Genomic DNA, 17478 nt, shown 5'->3' with positions numbered 1-17478 from the left:
CGGGGGGAAAAAAAGAAAAAAAGAAAGCACTACTCCCTTACTCAATAGTATTACTTATAATGAAGCCTATGGTCATCACCTTTGTGTCCGATAAACACACCGTAACAACGAAACCTTCCGAATTAAGAGGCAGTAATTCCCATGTGTAGAGTTACCTCATAGCAAGCATCAGAATCCAGGCAGGTGTAAACATTCTGCTGCATAGTTAACATGTCCTGCAACAACATTCTCCAATGAGACTCACTGACCGGAGGCTGCCTGTGGAGGGCAGGGAGGGAGGGAGGGAGAAGAGAAGCAGAAGAAGAAAATAACTCATGAAATCTCTCTTCGATGGGCCAAAAGCAACAAACAAACCAACAAACAAAACCATCGGTGTCACCATCCTATGTGCCACACAACCCCCAAGTGATCAACAGATATAATCTCATTTGAATTTCCAGGAAACAACTTGGATCCGAGGAAGAGTTGAGCGGCTCTGCATCAATGCCAGAGGCTTCCAGAGCTGCCTCGGTCACAGGCCGCCTACACTCCAAACCGGAACGGCATTAAGTGATAACAGCAAAGCTAAACAAGCTGTGAGTTTCTGAGACAAAATAAAGCACAGCAAGATGTAGCAGGGACAGCACTTGGACGCCACAGTGCTACTGCAGATTCATCTTCATCATACCGCAAGGCCCCACAGGGGATGCTCTGGACCCCGCCCACCCCTGGCGTCCGTCGAGAGGCTGGGGACCCCGGCTCACCAGCAGGGCAGCGCCAGTCGCTCCTTCCAGTGGGGTCCCTGCGGCAGTCCACAGAGCGACCGACCGGGCACCACAGGGGTTATGCTCACTCGGGTGACAGCCCAGGTGCCAGGCGACAGAGCCTTAGAGGTTAGTGGCGGGAGCTGCCCTGTCGGCCTCAGGAGGAAGTTTCATGCGCCACAAGAATCAGTATCTTTCATAACAACTCCATAGGCACAGTTTTCAGGGTCTCCTCCAGGACATGTCAGTGACCACCCTCAGGAAAGCCCAAAGCACAAAGCCCCTCTCAGGTTTCCCAGTTCCTTTCCGGTTCCTCCGGGTCAGAAGCAAGTTACCAACCAGGGATCAGTTTTACACAACCCACGAGGCATGCACAATCTCATTGATCAAATACCATTTTATGTTGGAAACCAGGGTTACAGAGTTTGAGAAGTCAACGGTTCACATGGTCTTGCAGCAGGCCAAAGGGGTTTGTTAAAAATTTCACCAAGAATCACATATTAGCTGCATGATTATGAACACTGAATGTTCCTGAACTTCAGTTTCCTCACTTAAAACCCATCTTGGAAAGTGATAAAAAATGGAGATTAATTCTTATAAAACACAGGCATTGAAGCAAGATGTTCTTAAGTTTAAAAACAAGCTCAATCACCTATATGGATTCGAAGACGTCTCTGAATTTCTCTGAGCTATAGATTCCCTTTTTGCACATTGTGAGGATTAATTGAAACTAGAATGTATGAAGAAACACTCCCTCCATTTTTCTGGAATAAAGTAGTATTCAATAAATGTGAATGAATGAATCTGAAAGTTACAAACACATTTCTTTGGTTTCTATAGTTATATACACGATTGCTAATATTGTTTAGCAGGAAAGAGGAAGTTCTATAATTCTCTCTGCCTCCCCCAAAAGTTCACCTTCATTGAATATACATGAATTTGGAATCATTGTTTACTTGCTAGTCTTGTCATTCTACATAATCATGAATCTCATTGTTTGAAAAGGGCAGGTTTTGTTTTATTTTGATTGGCATTTGTCATAAACCAACTGACCGTGCCTTTACCACACATCTTCTCCCTTTTTAATGCATTAAGAACGGGACAAATAGACTATCTGTGTATAATATCATTGCTATAGGGAGAGCCTGTGTTTGGGATCATTGTCGTCAAATCTCTGGTATCTAGGAACTTTTTCACCTAAAATTTTTCATAAGCATACGCTTCATTTGCTTACAGTAGCTTGTATTTATTACACAAAACATAGAACTTGTATCCCATATGCAATAAAGCATAAGAGAATGCATTTTTCCCCCAGAAAAAAAAAAATGACACATTTGCACATTTTCCAGGATCATCCCTGAAACGTGTCCATTACTTAGACCTTGGTAGGTTGAACTCTGTGGCTGAACTTCAAAGAACTGGAGGGCTCTTTCAGATTTGGCTTGCAGGTAAATAAGTTGCAAAATGTTTGAAGTGAGTGTCCATCTTGCACCAGCTGGATAAAATCAAACCTAAGCATTGTCTAGCTGAATCAAATTCTCATAGCCCAGCTGTTCTTCTGGAAGCCATCAACAATGGGACAGATGGTATTAATGTTTTCTCACACATGGCTACCCATAAGTACAGGTTCTAATTGAAATAAATTATAAGACATTATTTACAATGGCCTTTGCAGAATACATTCAGTAAATATGAACCAAAAGTAGAACCTGAAGGCACTATACCAGATTTGCAAATTAACAGAGAGATCCCTAAATATAAACATGATGTATTAGTTACAGCCCTGGAACAAAGGAATATTTTCCAGGGAGAAATAGCATTGCATTCAAGATGGTAAAACTTGATTTGTGTAGATTCAATGAAATCTGCTACCATTTAAAATATGCATAAGGATATTCCATAGATGCTGAAGGCCAAGCTATGGTAGCATACATGAAATAATTAGGATTCACTTCAAATTAACTAGTTTGAAAAAAAAAAAAAGAGGCCATATTCTCTTACATATTCAAAGTAGAACAACCATGAGAGATGAACTATAAGGACTTCAGAAGTATTTGAGGGACTCAAAGGAAGGACGGGAAGTAATCTAGCTGCAACAGCAAGGCTTTCTTGAAGACAAGGTTCTAGAGTCAACATGATCAGAAATATTGACCATTTGTTTATAGTTTTTAAAAAAAATATTAAGGGGCACCCGGGTGGCTCAGTCAGTTAGGCGTCCGACTTCGACTCAGGTCATGATCTCACGGTTTGTGAGTTCGAGCCCCGCATCGGGCTCTGTGCTGACAGCTCGGAGCCTGAAGCCTGCTTTGGATTCTGTGTCTCCCTCTCTCTGTTCCTCCCCAGCTTGCACTCTGTCTCTGTCTCTCTCAAAAATAAATAAAGATTAAAAAAAAAAAAATCTTAAGACTTGAGTTGCGAAAACTTTTTAAATTATTCATTTAATAATTATTGGGAGAGGACCATCGATATATGAGGTCCTTTATTAGATGTATGGGAACTATAACACTTGCCCCACAGAAGCTTATGATCTCAAAAGGAACATAAGGCATACACATCAATCACTATGAGTACACTAGTGAAAAAGACAGAGATAGGGAGAGACAAATACAAAATGCCAGGGGATTTCTTAGGAAGGAGAGTTCCTTGAGCAAACCACCAAGCAGTTTGCTACTGTTGACTGGGACAGGATTCCCACAGACATCTGGGTGGTGTATGTTCACCCATCTACCATCTCAAGGTTGTTATTGTTTATAAGTAGGTCTGAAGGGTCTTAATGCCCTTACAGTCCCGCCATAACTACATGGCACGTGGCAGGTTGGCTCTCTCCAGCTCAGACCTTGACAGAAAGGCCTAACTTATGTATTACCTACAAAAAACACACTCCAAATACAAAACCACAAATTAATTGAACGTTAAAGGTATACCATGCTATATACCAAAAGACACACCATGCTAACACCAATAAAAGGAAAGAGAGGGGAAAATTGTATACAAAGAACTAGAGCTGTCTCTATTCGCAGATGGCATAATATTCAGGAAAACCTACTGGAACTAATGCAGGAGTCCAGCAAGGTAGGAAGACACAAGCTCAATATATATCAAAATTTTTAAAAATATATTTTAACACATACCAATAACTCTATACACTAGGAATGAGCAATACAAAAATGAAATTAAGAAAATAATTCTATTTATAGTAACACAAGAAAATAAAATATCAGGAATATTTTACGGTACATGAATATTCATAGCTTTATCTGTAAAAGCCAAAACTCAAAACAACCCACATGTCCCTAAACAGGTGAATAGGTCAACAAAGTGTGATAAAAGTACAGATCAGTGGTAGTCTAGGGTAGGGGTGAGGGAGTGATGGGGAGAAGCTGAAGGGAGGGGAACATAAAGAGGCAAAAAGCAGCTTTTAAGAGTGACAGATACATTTATTACCTTGATTGTGAGATGGTTTCATGAATATATACATATATCAAAACTTAACAAATTCTACACTTTAAATATGTGCAATTTATTGTTGGTCAATTATAACTCAATGAATTAAAAAAAAGAAAAGAAAAATACTACTATTTTTAACCATATACAAGTATTGATTAATTCTGTTCATTACTTACTTCCGACCAGTATGCCTGGTCAATCTGACCATCAGCGCACGTGCCTCTTCTGAACTAGACTGAGTGTTCTTAACAAACGAAATCGGTTTCTCAAGTCCGTGTTTCTCCAAAAGCTCTGACACACTTAAAGTGAGAAAAGGATATTTAAAATTTTTTTTAATGTTTTTATTTATTTTTGAGACAGAGAGAGAGCATGAGCAGAGGAGGGGCAGAGAGAAAGGGAGACACTGAATCTGAAGCAGGCTCCAGGCTTTAAGCTGTCAGCACAGAGCCCAAAATGGGGCTCAAACTCACAGACTGTGAGATCATACCTGAGCTGAAGTCAGACGCTTAACCAATTGAGACACCCAGGTGCCCCAAGAAAAGGATATTTTAAAGTCTTGTTACCAAACCAAAAAAATCTAAGAATCTTATACATGTAGCATTTAGGTGTTTAGTATTTAAAAAAATATATAGCATACAGAATGACCCAATTTTACAAATTACATTAATTCTCAGCCAAAAAAAGTTAACAATTATGTATCCAATTTTATATCCCATACTCTTATGACAATGTACTTAGAACTAGTAACTATTTTTTCAAAAGTATGACATATCTTTATCTAAAAATAGTTTTTGTAATTTTCCTGTACTCTAAAAGCATCAAATCAGTAAAACAAGCAAAATCTATCATTTCAATACCAAGCTTTAACTCTGAACAAACCTGCTGAGTAACTTATTATAGGCAAGGCTGTTAGAAAAGCAATAAACGGGCCTGGGTGGCTCCGTCAGTTGGGCGTCCAACTTCGGCTCAGGTCATGATCTCGCGGTCTGTGAGTTCGAGCCCCGCGTCAGGCTCTGAGCTGTCTCAGGCTCTGTGCTGACAGCTCAGAGCCTGAAGCCTGTTTCCGATTCTGTGTGTCTCTCTCTCTCTGACCCTCCCCCATTCATGCTCTGTCTCTCTCTCTCTCTCAAAAATAAATAAACGTTAAAAAGATAAAAATTAAAAAAAAAAAAAAAGAAATAAACAATTTTAGAGTTGGAGCCCCAGAAATACCACAAGGCTTAATCTCCCTCCAAAATCTATTCTGTAAAAATATAAAATAGGTCACAAATTTTGTCTCATATGAATCGTCTTGAGACCTGGTTTGCCTCCCCGAACCTCACATTTATGAATTAACTACTACTGGACTCACAGAGTGACTGGTTAGACTTCACTAGCTCTTCATAAGAACAGGTTTCATGGGTCATGTCACCTGGTATTAGGTATGCTAAAACATTTTTCAGTAATTGGTGGCTATGAAGTGGAACAGAAATAAAAAGTCCTTATTTTAAAAAATGACTTAAACTAAAGAGGCAAAGGCATGGGTACCATCCAGAAACTGACAAGGGGTTACTGTTTCCTTGAGGTTCTAAGAGCATAATGTGACATCAGGACCACTCATGGTTACGCCCAGGGAACATATGGTGAAATACACCGTGTTTATTTTACTGTATCTTTTTGAGATAACTGTTCTCAATTTCATTAGACGAAAAAATTTGTAATCCTCAAATTTGTAAGGAATGATTCTATAGTGGTTTAATCCACTAAGCTTTACTCAAAACGATGCTCAACTTTTCAGGGACATTGGGGAGAGAAGAAACACAGCCAACCTAAAATAAGCAAAGCTTGAAAACAAAGAGCAAGCTTGATTTGTTAAGCATTTTTCAAGAAAAAAAAAACTGTAACTTTCAGAACACAAAGTAACACCTCTCAGTCTAGGCAATAGAAATAGAGGAAACAGAGGTCTGGAGGCAACTGAACAATTAATTCCTCATTAAACTCCCATACATACACAGCACATAAAAACACTGTTTCCTTAAATACAACTTGAAACATTTTTATACTCAAGCCCCTTAAATTGAATGAATAAAACTTCTAATTAGTAGACTCCAAATTATATCCTTTACTATTTTATCACCACTATAAAGTGATGATATTACCTATTATTCTATAATTTATATATATTGGAAAAATTCTTATCCCTAAAATTTTAATACAGATCTTTAAAAATTACTCAAGCATCTTCATATACACATATAAATACTAGTAAACAGCACATGACTTCCTAAATAGTAAATTGGGAAATTTCAGGCTCCAAGACAAAGTTTAATGCTTCATTTTGACAGTAAAGAATATGACTACAGAGTTACTTGAAGGCTTTAGTGCAGTTTGATCTAGTTCAGATAGTCCATCAAGTGCAATACGCCCAAAAAATGAAAGTCAGGAGTATAATAAATATTGTTTGCTGAAAGATACAGTAATTGCTGCAGAAACTAACATTTCTGTGTAGGAGCCATTTTAAAAACTTCATCTAAAATTCCATAATCTCATGAGTTTGAAATTCTACATAAGAAAGCCGAAGGCTCAAATATCACAGAGCCTGTAAGTGGCAATGCTTGGATTTGAACACAGGTCTGCCAGTCTTCAACGTCCAGGCTCTTACTACTCTACATAGGCTAGCTGTACATTTGCATTAAGAAAATGCACTCAAATAGAAAGTCAAACCAGAAATACACTAGACATACTAAAGGTAGTATTTCTTGGACAGACCTCCTCCCTCAGCACAAAGCCAACAGATTCATTTTTCTCACCTGAGAATTTGTTCCAGTTGGTCTACCATATCATGAAGAGCTGCGGTTGCCTCGGTTTTAGGACTAAAGGATTAAGAGGAAAAAAAATTAAAAAGTTTCAGGAGTAGCTTCTTATATGAAATATAAGACTCAATGAAGTGAAAAAGAGAAACGATGTTTCCCTTATAGTTAATATACAACAATATTACACTGCCTGGGTAAAATTTTAGTCATCTCCTGAATGCATTCAGCCAGCATCTTTCACAACTCAAGAGATGAAAAAAAAAAAAAAAAAAAAAAAAAAATTGGACTAGAATGATATTCTCTATTACTGATTAGCATTATATGGACAGGTATTTACTGAAGAACTTTTTGCTCAATTCTGCTAAAAGCAACAAAGAATTATAAGTCAATTTTAGTCTTTGCTTAAAAAAAAAAAAAAAAAAAAAAGGTAGAAAGTAAAATCACCATTTGGTTCTGTCTTTTAACCAAGAAAACAGGTTAGGAAGCATGGCCCTGCACATTGGCTTTCTCCTCCACCTGTCTATAACCCTACCACCCCCTGGAAGTTTCCATTAGGATTCTATATACTCAGGAGATTTCTTCTATGTTATCATTCCCTCTGCACCCACTTCAATATTAAGGAACCAAAAAGAAGCAAGGCTATCATGTAGATAATCCCTGGAAGGTAGTGGCGATAAAAAGCAAGGCCTCTCTGAGGAAGCATGTGGACAGGGGACTAGGAGAAACATTATCATGGCAAACATCATACACTAATACAAATGTGGCTGGTAGATTTAGTATGGAGCAACACACGTACAAGTGAATGCAGGGATCTGGCACAAAAGCTGAGACACTACTATAAAAGTCCCCTTCCAACCGGTACAACTCTGCGTCCCTAATATGGAGGGACTGCCCTCAGCCGAGCGGCACCGCACCTGATGCTCTCCAGTGCCCCCGACCCCAATGATGCAACTGAATCCCAGCCAGGTCTTAGGGTTTTATTAGTAAGATGACCGAATAAAACTCTTCATCTGAACTTAGAAAATTAAAAATGTCCTAACTTGAACCCCCAAAAATACTCACTATAAAACTATCAATCTTTCCTAGTCTCAATCTATTTGGCAATTATTTGTGCAGTTTACAAAGATTACACTATCCTTTAAAACCAATTTGAGGCCTTGACCTAAAGTGTTAAGTTAGGGTATGTTCCACTTAAAGTCCTTCAGAAGGTCAATTGTCACAGCTACCTTCTATTAACACACGACAGTAATTTCTTAACTATCATTGTGGAGCTCTACAATAAACATTTGTCACTGACTTTCAAGAATATGGTGTTCCTCCGTTGTGAATTGATATTCACGAACATAATAAGTTTTTTTTTTTTTTTCAGCCAGATGGAATATACCGCCTACGTAAGGTACACGAAAAATTAATGAGGTTAAATAAGTGTTCATTTCATGGCGAAAAAACACATAGTTTACCATTTGGTAAATAATCATGTAACTGCTAAAAACAAACAACTAATCACAGGAAAATACAAACTGACAAACTTGGCATGAAGAACAAAGAGAACCTCAGAAAATACTCTGAGGCTCTGAATTTTAATATGGGGCTAATTTAAAATGACATGTTATTTAGAAAATTATAAATGTGAAATATAATCATTAAGAAATAAATGGAAAACAAGAGAGTATCAGGCTATTTTTTTTATTTACAAAAAAAAAATCTGTTAGATCAAATATCATTAATCTAAAGCCAAGATAAAGAGACATTTCTTAGCCTAGACACTCTTCAAAACCACACTAATTCTGTAATGTAACTGTAATGTCTACATTAAAAAAATGTTCTTTTAATATCATTCCACTGATACTTTACAGTAGGCAAATTACTGTTCAAAAATTAATAGATAGGCTCTAGTTGATATTTATGCTTATTTGATCTTCCTGAAAAACAAAGTCTAATACATTTATTCCTAAAAATTACACACATCACTTGGACGTCAATGAGTTTGACTAGCAGATTCAAAGACCACAATGGAGGCACAAAGCTAAAAGACAGACCATCAAGTTTCCCAGCTGGGCCATCGAAGGGAAAAAACTCCCATCACTCTGCTTTCGGACACAGATGTTAAGAGAGGCCTCTGCATCTCTTGTAATCCTCTGCAAAGAGTAGTTTTACTACTAACACCCTGACAGCCACTGGGTTGAGGTTTCTAAATGATGGGTACAAAATTGGCTACTACATTCGGTAACCGAACGTAGGTTGCTACAAAATCGGTTACTACAGTCCCTTTACCAGCCTTCTGCTGCCTACTGAAGGCCCATGGCTCTCAGGGGGGGCCCACGGTTCCCACAGACACACCTGCTGTTCCTGTTGCTCTTGACTAAGGATGGGAGGTGGCCTATGGTCATAGCTGTATAGGTCTGGGTAATACATACGTGCAGAGTCACTCTGTGATTTATCTTTCCCTACAAGAAGATTCCTTCAACTGAGACCAAGGAAGGAAAGGATGTATTAAGCACTACTCTGGTCTCCATTTAGCTTTACTTTGACAAGTCTCATTGCCTGCATTCCTTCTTGGTAGTCAGTACTGAGACCCCTGCTGAGGGGGGATGAACGATCAAGATCTCCAAAGTACCCAACATCTCTACGACATAATGGACAGCATCTGAGAGCACCACAGACACAAAACATCCAAAACTGAAACCTGAAACAAGAGGACAAATGAGGTGCTCACACACAAGGCCACCCCTCAAGCACTCCTACCATGAAAAGGCTTCAGCCTGTCATAGGCTGCCAGGCAGCTTTTTCATGTCTTAGATATAAAGTAATGGCCAAGAATCACTGGACATGAAGAAAGTCCCTAATGGTAAAAGCAGAGATACAAACAAACAGGATATGAATACTGAGAGACCATGGTGAGAACGTGGGTAATGCAGGGAACAGAGGAACAGGTACATGTGCATCTCTGAAACAAGACTAGGATGCTATTTTATTTTAAATGTTCCTGGAATTTAAATAAGAAAGCCAAACTAAATTTTAAAATTTGAAAGAGGGATGAGAAGATAAAACTGAAGACACTCTTAGATCATTTAACAGAAGATCAAAAAGTGGCCAAAAGAATAAAAGGGGTAGTAAACGAAGAAAGTGCAAAAAAAAAAAAAAAAAAAAAAAATAGACAAAGAGAGAGAGTAAAAAAGAAAAAAAAAAGGAAGGAAGTAAAAATAAAATTACCAAGGAAACTGATTAGGGAAAGAATATAAGAAAACTTCCCAATGATCTGAAAGACAAGAGTTTCCAGATTGGAACAGACTAACTAAATGAACACCACAACAATGCATTTAGACTCACAATAAAACACACCCTTACGATACAGAGATGAAGAGAAGGTATTGAAATATCCAAAAAGGAAGAAAAGCCATATATAAAGTAACAACTCAGAATGATATGGGACTACCTGACAATCCTGGGAGGAGAGGACAAGACGGATGCCTTCAAAACTCACAAGGAAAAGATAATTATAAACCTAGAACTGCAGACACAGCCAAGCCTACTATCAAGTTTAAGGGGGCAATTCTGGTTATCTTTCTGACATGGGACAGTCTTCAAATCAAAATGCCTCCATGTAACCTTTGACAGGAAGCTATTAAGATTTTGCTCCATCAAAATGGGAGAATAAGCGAAGGAAGGAGAAGAGAAGAGATCTCAGAAATGCAATATGCAACACAAGAGAGGCGCAGCAAGTCCCGGGATGGCAGGTGCTCAGAACACACAACAATTAATTCACATCAAAGCAAGAGAAAAGACAAGTCCAAGACGGAGGCTTCAAAAGGAAGACAGGGGGAGAGAAGACAAGAAAAAGGGAAGGAACTGAGATATCTTTGTAAAGAAGAGTTTTACGTTCCATCGGAAGACTGAAGGAGATAAATGAGAACAAAGCAAACAACAAAAAAGGAAGTGATCCAATTCAGGGACAAGAAAATGCTGCAGAAAAAGGAAATATAATCATACCCAGCTCTGTAGAAACAACATTTACTAACACAGTGATGAAACTACGGCCTTAACCACACTGACAGAACAGTAGGACAAGCAGGTATGGGGAGAGGTAGACCTCCATGAAAGGAAGTCAAGAATCATGTAGCACTGCGGCAGCAGCATGAGCCTACTGTTTTAGAGGAGGCAGGCAAAGACCAGAAGAAAACCATTATCTACGCAAGTGTTCCTGTTAGAAGACAGGTGTTCGAGCGTGACGAAGGGGGGCAGCAAACAACTGTTTATCAATCACAAGTCTTTCGATTCCTTCACTTTCATGATGTGCATACATTGCTTTATAGTTAAAATTTAGGAGATGATGATGTCTGTTTGGACGCTTGATTTTAGATCGGCACCTCCCACCCCCACTCATTTCTTTCTCTCCATGACGCGGGCTTTTCAAAGTGAGAAGACCAGTTGGCTTGCAGAGTGCCTCACCCTCCGTATGTATCTGTTTCCTTCATGTGTTCTTGGACTTGCTCCCCTATCCCCTGATTTACTGTAAAGCAGAAGTTCAGCTCAAGGACTGTAGATTCAGAGTGAACGATTTTACTTCATAATGCATCTCTGCAGGAGGCACAGAACACCAGGCTGACCGTGATACCACACGTGGTAGCTTGATGAAAGATGGTGACAGTCAGGCTTGTACTTTATAAAGCTAAATCTCCCCTTTGAAATAACAAAAAAAATATATTAAAAATATGCTGAGCTACTACTTTGGCATCACGCAAATATCTTTTACCCATCAATCTTTCACCTGACCGCAGTACCGTTAATGACTGCGTGAAACCATTATTTCACACTGGGATGCAAAATTGGTGATTTCTATCATTCGTTTCCCAAAAAATAAAAATCTCCTTAAAGGAAAAGAGAGAGGCAGCAGCATTAGTCACAACAGTCAAGACATGGAAACAACCTAAGTGTCCATCAACAGATGTATAAATCAAGAAAAAGTGCTATTTACACGTACGCGGTGGAATACTATTCAGCCACACAAGAGAAGGAAATCCTGCCATTTATGACAACATGGATGGGACTTAAGGGCATTATACTAAGAGAAGTAAGTCAAAGACAGACAAATACTATAAGACAGTCTCACTTATATGCGGAATCTAAAAACCACCACCACCTCCTCATAGAAAAAAATCAGATTTGTGGTTACGGGGGATGGGAGTGGGTAGAGTGGGAATCGAATAAAGGTGGTCAAAACGTTTAAAACTTCCAGGTGTAAGAGAAGTACGTACAGGGGACATAATGCGCTAAGATGGTTATGAAGCAACATGTTCCAGTCAAGGAACAATCTGGGCAAACAACTGAAACCAACCAAAACACTGCTGTATGCTATATTCAAAAGAGTAAAAGATCTCATCACAAGGTAGAAAACTTACTTATTTATGTATGTATGTGTGTATGTATGTATCTGTAGAAGATGAGGGATGTTAACTAAACAGACTTGTCGCTTTACAATGTATGGATATCCATCCATTAAACACTTCAAACTTACACGGTGCTGTGTATTAATCACAGCTCAATAAAACTGCAAGAAAAATAAAGTAAAATAAAATTATTTATATTCATCCATGATTACTTAACATGCTTATTGTAGGCAAGGGCCCAGAACAAATAATTCATAGATTACCCCAAGCCCATAAATATGAAAAAAGCTTCATGAAAAACACAACTGAAAACAGAGATATCACTGTCTATGCACTTAAAATTAAGTAATTTTCATCGTGGTGGTGGTATTTTTGTTTGTTTTTTAATGGATAATTTATCCAAGTTGACAAAATTACAGTGACTGCTCATACACTGTTGGAAAAACAAAAGTTTATCTCTAGGCTACAGGTTTGCAGATGATTTCATTTTCTTCTATACATGTTTTTATATTCCCCAAATTCTCTCATGAACACTCAAGGAAACAACATTTTCGTTTCAGCTGTTAGGACAAAAAAGACGACAATAAGACTGGCACACTGTGGATTCTCACCCGTATCCTCTTTGTGGAAGACATTCTAATATGTCATAACAAAGGGACAGCTGGTCATTTCGTTCACAGTTGTAGATACACTCTAGAGCGACTGCCATCAGTTGGTTCTGATCCGGAATAATTTTTTGCTGCAGCTACAGAGAAAATAAAGCATGCTGTACTAAGAGTCAGATTTATAGTCCGTTTTTCCCTAGCCCAGTACAACTGTCAATAGAATATTAAATAGTGCAATTAATCACCTGCAAAAACAAATCTTGATTTTTCTTTAGCTTACAGACTTTTGGGGTCTTTAATAATTCTGAATGAAATCACATTTTAATTACAGAATCAGCTAGAAAAGATAATTTGTACCCATAAGCTTTGCATCTGCTGAAAACAGATTCTCCAATTTATGACCCATTCAAGATAAAGTGGATAGAAGAAACACAGTGAATTAAAAAGGCACTTCATTAAAAACATTTCTAACCCTAAAGCCAAATTTTATGTGTTTCAATTACAAAAATATATAAAATTCCTTAACTAATATTCAGAGATGTTTGAACCTACTATTTTTCAGTATGCATTATATATTAGTCATGTAACTAAACAGCACTGACAGTCTATTCAAAAGAAGCCACACTGTAATGCAGTAATATTCAAATCACAGAGCACACTCTGGTGCAGAAAGAATGGCTACTTTGGGTCACTGTCTTCTATAGGATACACCTTTCCATCGCAAATCAGACTCCCATCCTGGAGTATTTTCTAGGATATAAAAATACTGGATTTGTGCCTTGTTTCTCTCATCTATACAAATGGATATTAACAACTCTCCATAATGTCACAGTTGTGAGGACTAAATAAATTAATACGTGAAGAACGCTTACATGATTACCACCAAAGAAATGAAAATAGAAAGCTGAAACTATATTCTTAGAGCCCTATTCAATGACAAAATAAGTTTAGAGCCCTCAATGACAAAATAATTTCCATAATAAAGACCTAGTGGGGTTCAGCATTTTAGCAGAAATTCACAAAACAGACAAGAAAGTGATGGAGAGAAGCTACCAAAGGCATCTATCGTCTCGCTGGAAAAATCACATGCATGGACGGAAGAAGAAACATTCAAGGTTATGAGGAAAGTACAGTCTTCTGAGGTAGTATGGTTACAGGAGTTCTACAGATTTCTTCAAGGTGTTAAGAGAAAAACATCCCATTAACTTGACATCGACACGTGACAGTTATCCAAGGTTGCAAAGTGACAGACTGGTTAAAGAGACAAACAGGGCACAGTAAAAGTCATTATTATTTAATTAAAATCGCTAACTTTTCCTGATTTCTTACTGTGTGCCAGGTACTATTTCTATGTGCTTCACACGCATGAATTCTCAATTCCTCAAACCACCCTGTAAGGTTAATACTAGTTCTATTTCGATTCTACATAAAGGGGAAACTGAGGCCCCAAGAGGCCCTATAACTTGCTCGCGGCACAAAGCTGGCTGTGGTCAGGCCAGGAGTCAGATGCAGGCAACTGGCTGCAAAACCAGGGCTAAGGATACCTGCTCTCACAGCCCCACAGCCTGCAAGAAAAGCCCCTTAGCCCTACAGGAACAGCCCCTCAGCCCTGCAGGAACAGGCCCGCGGGAAAATTTCACAGTAAGAATGGGAGAGACTGACAAAAACTACAGTATTCAACAATGCAACTCCTACAGGAAAATGAAAAAAAAAAACAAACCAGTTTGAATGAAAAGGAATAAATGGAAAACCAACTGCAGCAGAAGCCAAACTCTTTGATGTTTCCCTGGATTCCCCTGCTTCCTTTCCTGCCCTCCCTGCGACACTAAAGAATCACTTGAAAGTTAAAGGTTCTAAAGTCCATACTTGATCATGTATGTTCAACATCTCCTGCTGAAAACCCTTTTGCAGTCCTACAATGTGAAACGTAAAAAATGAACTTTCTGCCTTCCACTCAAGTCCTTCGTGCCTGGTGCCAGCTCACTGTTCTGGTCCTACAAACCTCTATGCAAATTTTAGTTCACTCAAATTCAATTACTTGCCTTCATCTAAACATGCTATTAGTCTGATTATGTCTCCCTGTCGTAGTGTACTTCTCAAAAACTCAGTCGTGCCCTATCTACGACCTCCCTAATAATCCAGTTTTATCTCTGCCTGGCTTGAACTTCAATTGGACTTCGCCAGATTTTTACAGCCTCTTACACATGCTCAATAAATGTTAATCCAAAGACTCTATCCTCATTCTACTCTGATACATAAATTATTTTTTCCTCTTTATATTCCTATGGCATCTTTTTGTTTGCTTCCCATGCCATTCAGTATATCTTTCCTAATGCAATCTATTAGCACATAAATTGTAATGATCACCATTTTAAGGCACTTACCATTTGTGCTCTGTTCATCTACCTACAAGATGTCTAACTCCATGAAGTGTAAAACACACTTCCTCTTATCTCCATCATGCCTGCCCTAATATCTCAGTAGTGACTATTAAACCATCATTTGCCCCATCTCAAGCTAACAGAAAAGAGCCCCTTTAAAACTTTCTAGGAAGTCAGTGAGTCTTCCCCACCATGAGTAGCAGATTATTCTCCATGCTACACAGCAAGGTAAAGTGTAGGAAGATTATAATTTTATTTTAAAAAACAGTCTTGGGTGGCTCAGTTGGTTAAGCGTCCGATTTCACCTCAGGTCATGATCTCATGGTTCATGGGTTTGAGCCATGCATTTGAACCTGCTTCAGATTCTGTATCTCCCTCTCTCTCTGCTCCTCCCTCGTTTGTGCTCTCTCTCTCTCTCGCTCTCTCTCTCTCTCTCTCTCTCTCAAAAATAAACATTAAATGAATGAATGAATAAATGGATGACTGAATAAATGAATTATAAATAAATAAATAAATAATAAATATCTTAAAATTATGCACTACAGGCAAGTAGATGAAGAGCAGATGATAAGACAGGATATCTGGAAAACCCCAGAGAATGAAGCAAGACAAGAAACTAGTAAAGGGGCAGAATACAAAATTAACATACAAAATGAATAGCTTTCATATATAAAACCAACAAACAGAGGAAGTGAAGGTAGGGAAAACTTAATTTATAATAGAAAAAGAGAAAACTAAAGGCTTAGGAATAAATTTAACAAAAAATGTGCACAAGCTACATGAAGAACATTTTTAATACACCTGAAATACAGTAAAAAAAGACAGAAGAGAATGATACCCTCTTTTTTTTTTTTAATATGAAATTTATTGTCAAATTGGTTTCCATACAACACCCAGTGCTCATCCCAACAGGTGCCCTCCTCAATTCCCATCACCCACTTTCCCCTCCCTCTCACCCTCCATCAACCCTCAGATTGTTCTCATTTTTTAAGAGTCTCTTATGGTTTGCCTCCTTCCTTCCAACTTTTTTCCCCCTTCCACTCCCCCATGGTCTTCTGCTAAGTTTCTCAGGATCCACAAAGGAGTGAAAACATATGGTATCTGTCTTTCTCTGTAGGACTTATTTCACTTAGCATAACATTCTCCAGTTCCATCCATGTTGCCACAAAAGGCCATATTTTATTCTTTCTCATTGCCACGTAGCATTCCATTGTGTATATAAACCACAACTTCTTTATCCATTCATCAGTTGATGGACATTTAGGCTCTTTCCATAATTTGTGTACTGTTGAAAGTGCTGCTATAAACATTGGGGTACAAGTGCCCCTATGCATCAGCACTCCTGTATCCCCTGGGTAAATTCCTAGCAGTGCTATTACTGGGTCATAGGATAGGTCTATTTTTAATTTTTTGAGAAACCTCCACGCTATTTTCCAAAGGCACCCGTTTGCATCCCCACCAACAGTGCAAGAGGGATACCCCCTCTTTTTGAATAGGATGACTGGTGTTACAGAGATACTGGTCTCTTGCTCTCTCTGCCTTTCCCCAGCTCATGCTCGTGCATGTGCATGAAATTAATTAATTAAACCTTAAAACTTCAATAAATAAATATTAGTCTTGCTAGGCTAATTTACAAATTTAATATAATCACAGTAAATATACCCATAAGCTATTTTATGGAATCAAACAAGTTGTACTACAGTTCAGAAGAAGAAACAAACTTTTACAAGAATAGCTTAAAAAAAAAAAAAAAAAAAAAAAACAAACAAACAAAAAAAAACCTAGGGAGAAAAACTATAAAGGAACACCACCCTTACCAGACTTTAAAAGCACACTATAAAATCTCTATAATTAAATAGTTGGTCCCAGTGTACAGACAAACCAGTAACAATATAAAAACTCTAGGGGAGCTGAGTGGCTCAGTCGGTTGAGCATCCGACTCTGGCTCAGGTCATGATCTCACAGTTTATGAGTTCAAGCCCCGCGTCAGGATCTGTGCTGACAGCTTGGAGCCTGGAGCCTGCTTCGGATTCTGTGTCTCCCTCTCTCTCTGCCCCTCCCCTGCTAACACTCCGTCTCTCTTTCTCAAAAATAAATAAACTTGCAAAAAAAATTTTTTAAGT

At 38.4% G+C, this 17478-nt stretch overlaps 1 protein-coding gene across 3 annotated transcripts in view; it reads right to left on the bottom strand.

Moving 5' to 3' along the window:
• The window catches only part of NBAS (NBAS subunit of NRZ tethering complex), a 328333-nt gene that overhangs the window by 172996 nt on the left and 137859 nt on the right, over window positions 1–17478 (bottom strand). For all 3 annotated transcript variants that reach the window (XM_049652503.1, XM_049652501.1, XM_049652502.1), the window contains 4 exons: window positions 12981–13114; window positions 6980–7042; window positions 4367–4489; window positions 156–258 (listed from right to left, as the gene is read on the bottom strand). In XM_049652503.1, the coding sequence (XP_049508460.1) occupies window positions 156–258; window positions 4367–4489; window positions 6980–7042; window positions 12981–13114 (423 nt within the window). The remainder of the gene's footprint in view (window positions 1–155; window positions 259–4366; window positions 4490–6979; window positions 7043–12980; window positions 13115–17478) is intronic.

Source organism: Panthera uncia, assembly GCF_023721935.1.
Source record: "Panthera uncia isolate 11264 chromosome A3 unlocalized genomic scaffold, Puncia_PCG_1.0 HiC_scaffold_12, whole genome shotgun sequence".
NCBI classification, from domain to species: Eukaryota; Metazoa; Chordata; class Mammalia; order Carnivora; family Felidae; genus Panthera; species Panthera uncia.
The sequence above is the reverse complement of the archived record's forward strand: the minus strand, read 5'-3'. Positions and strand labels throughout refer to the sequence as shown.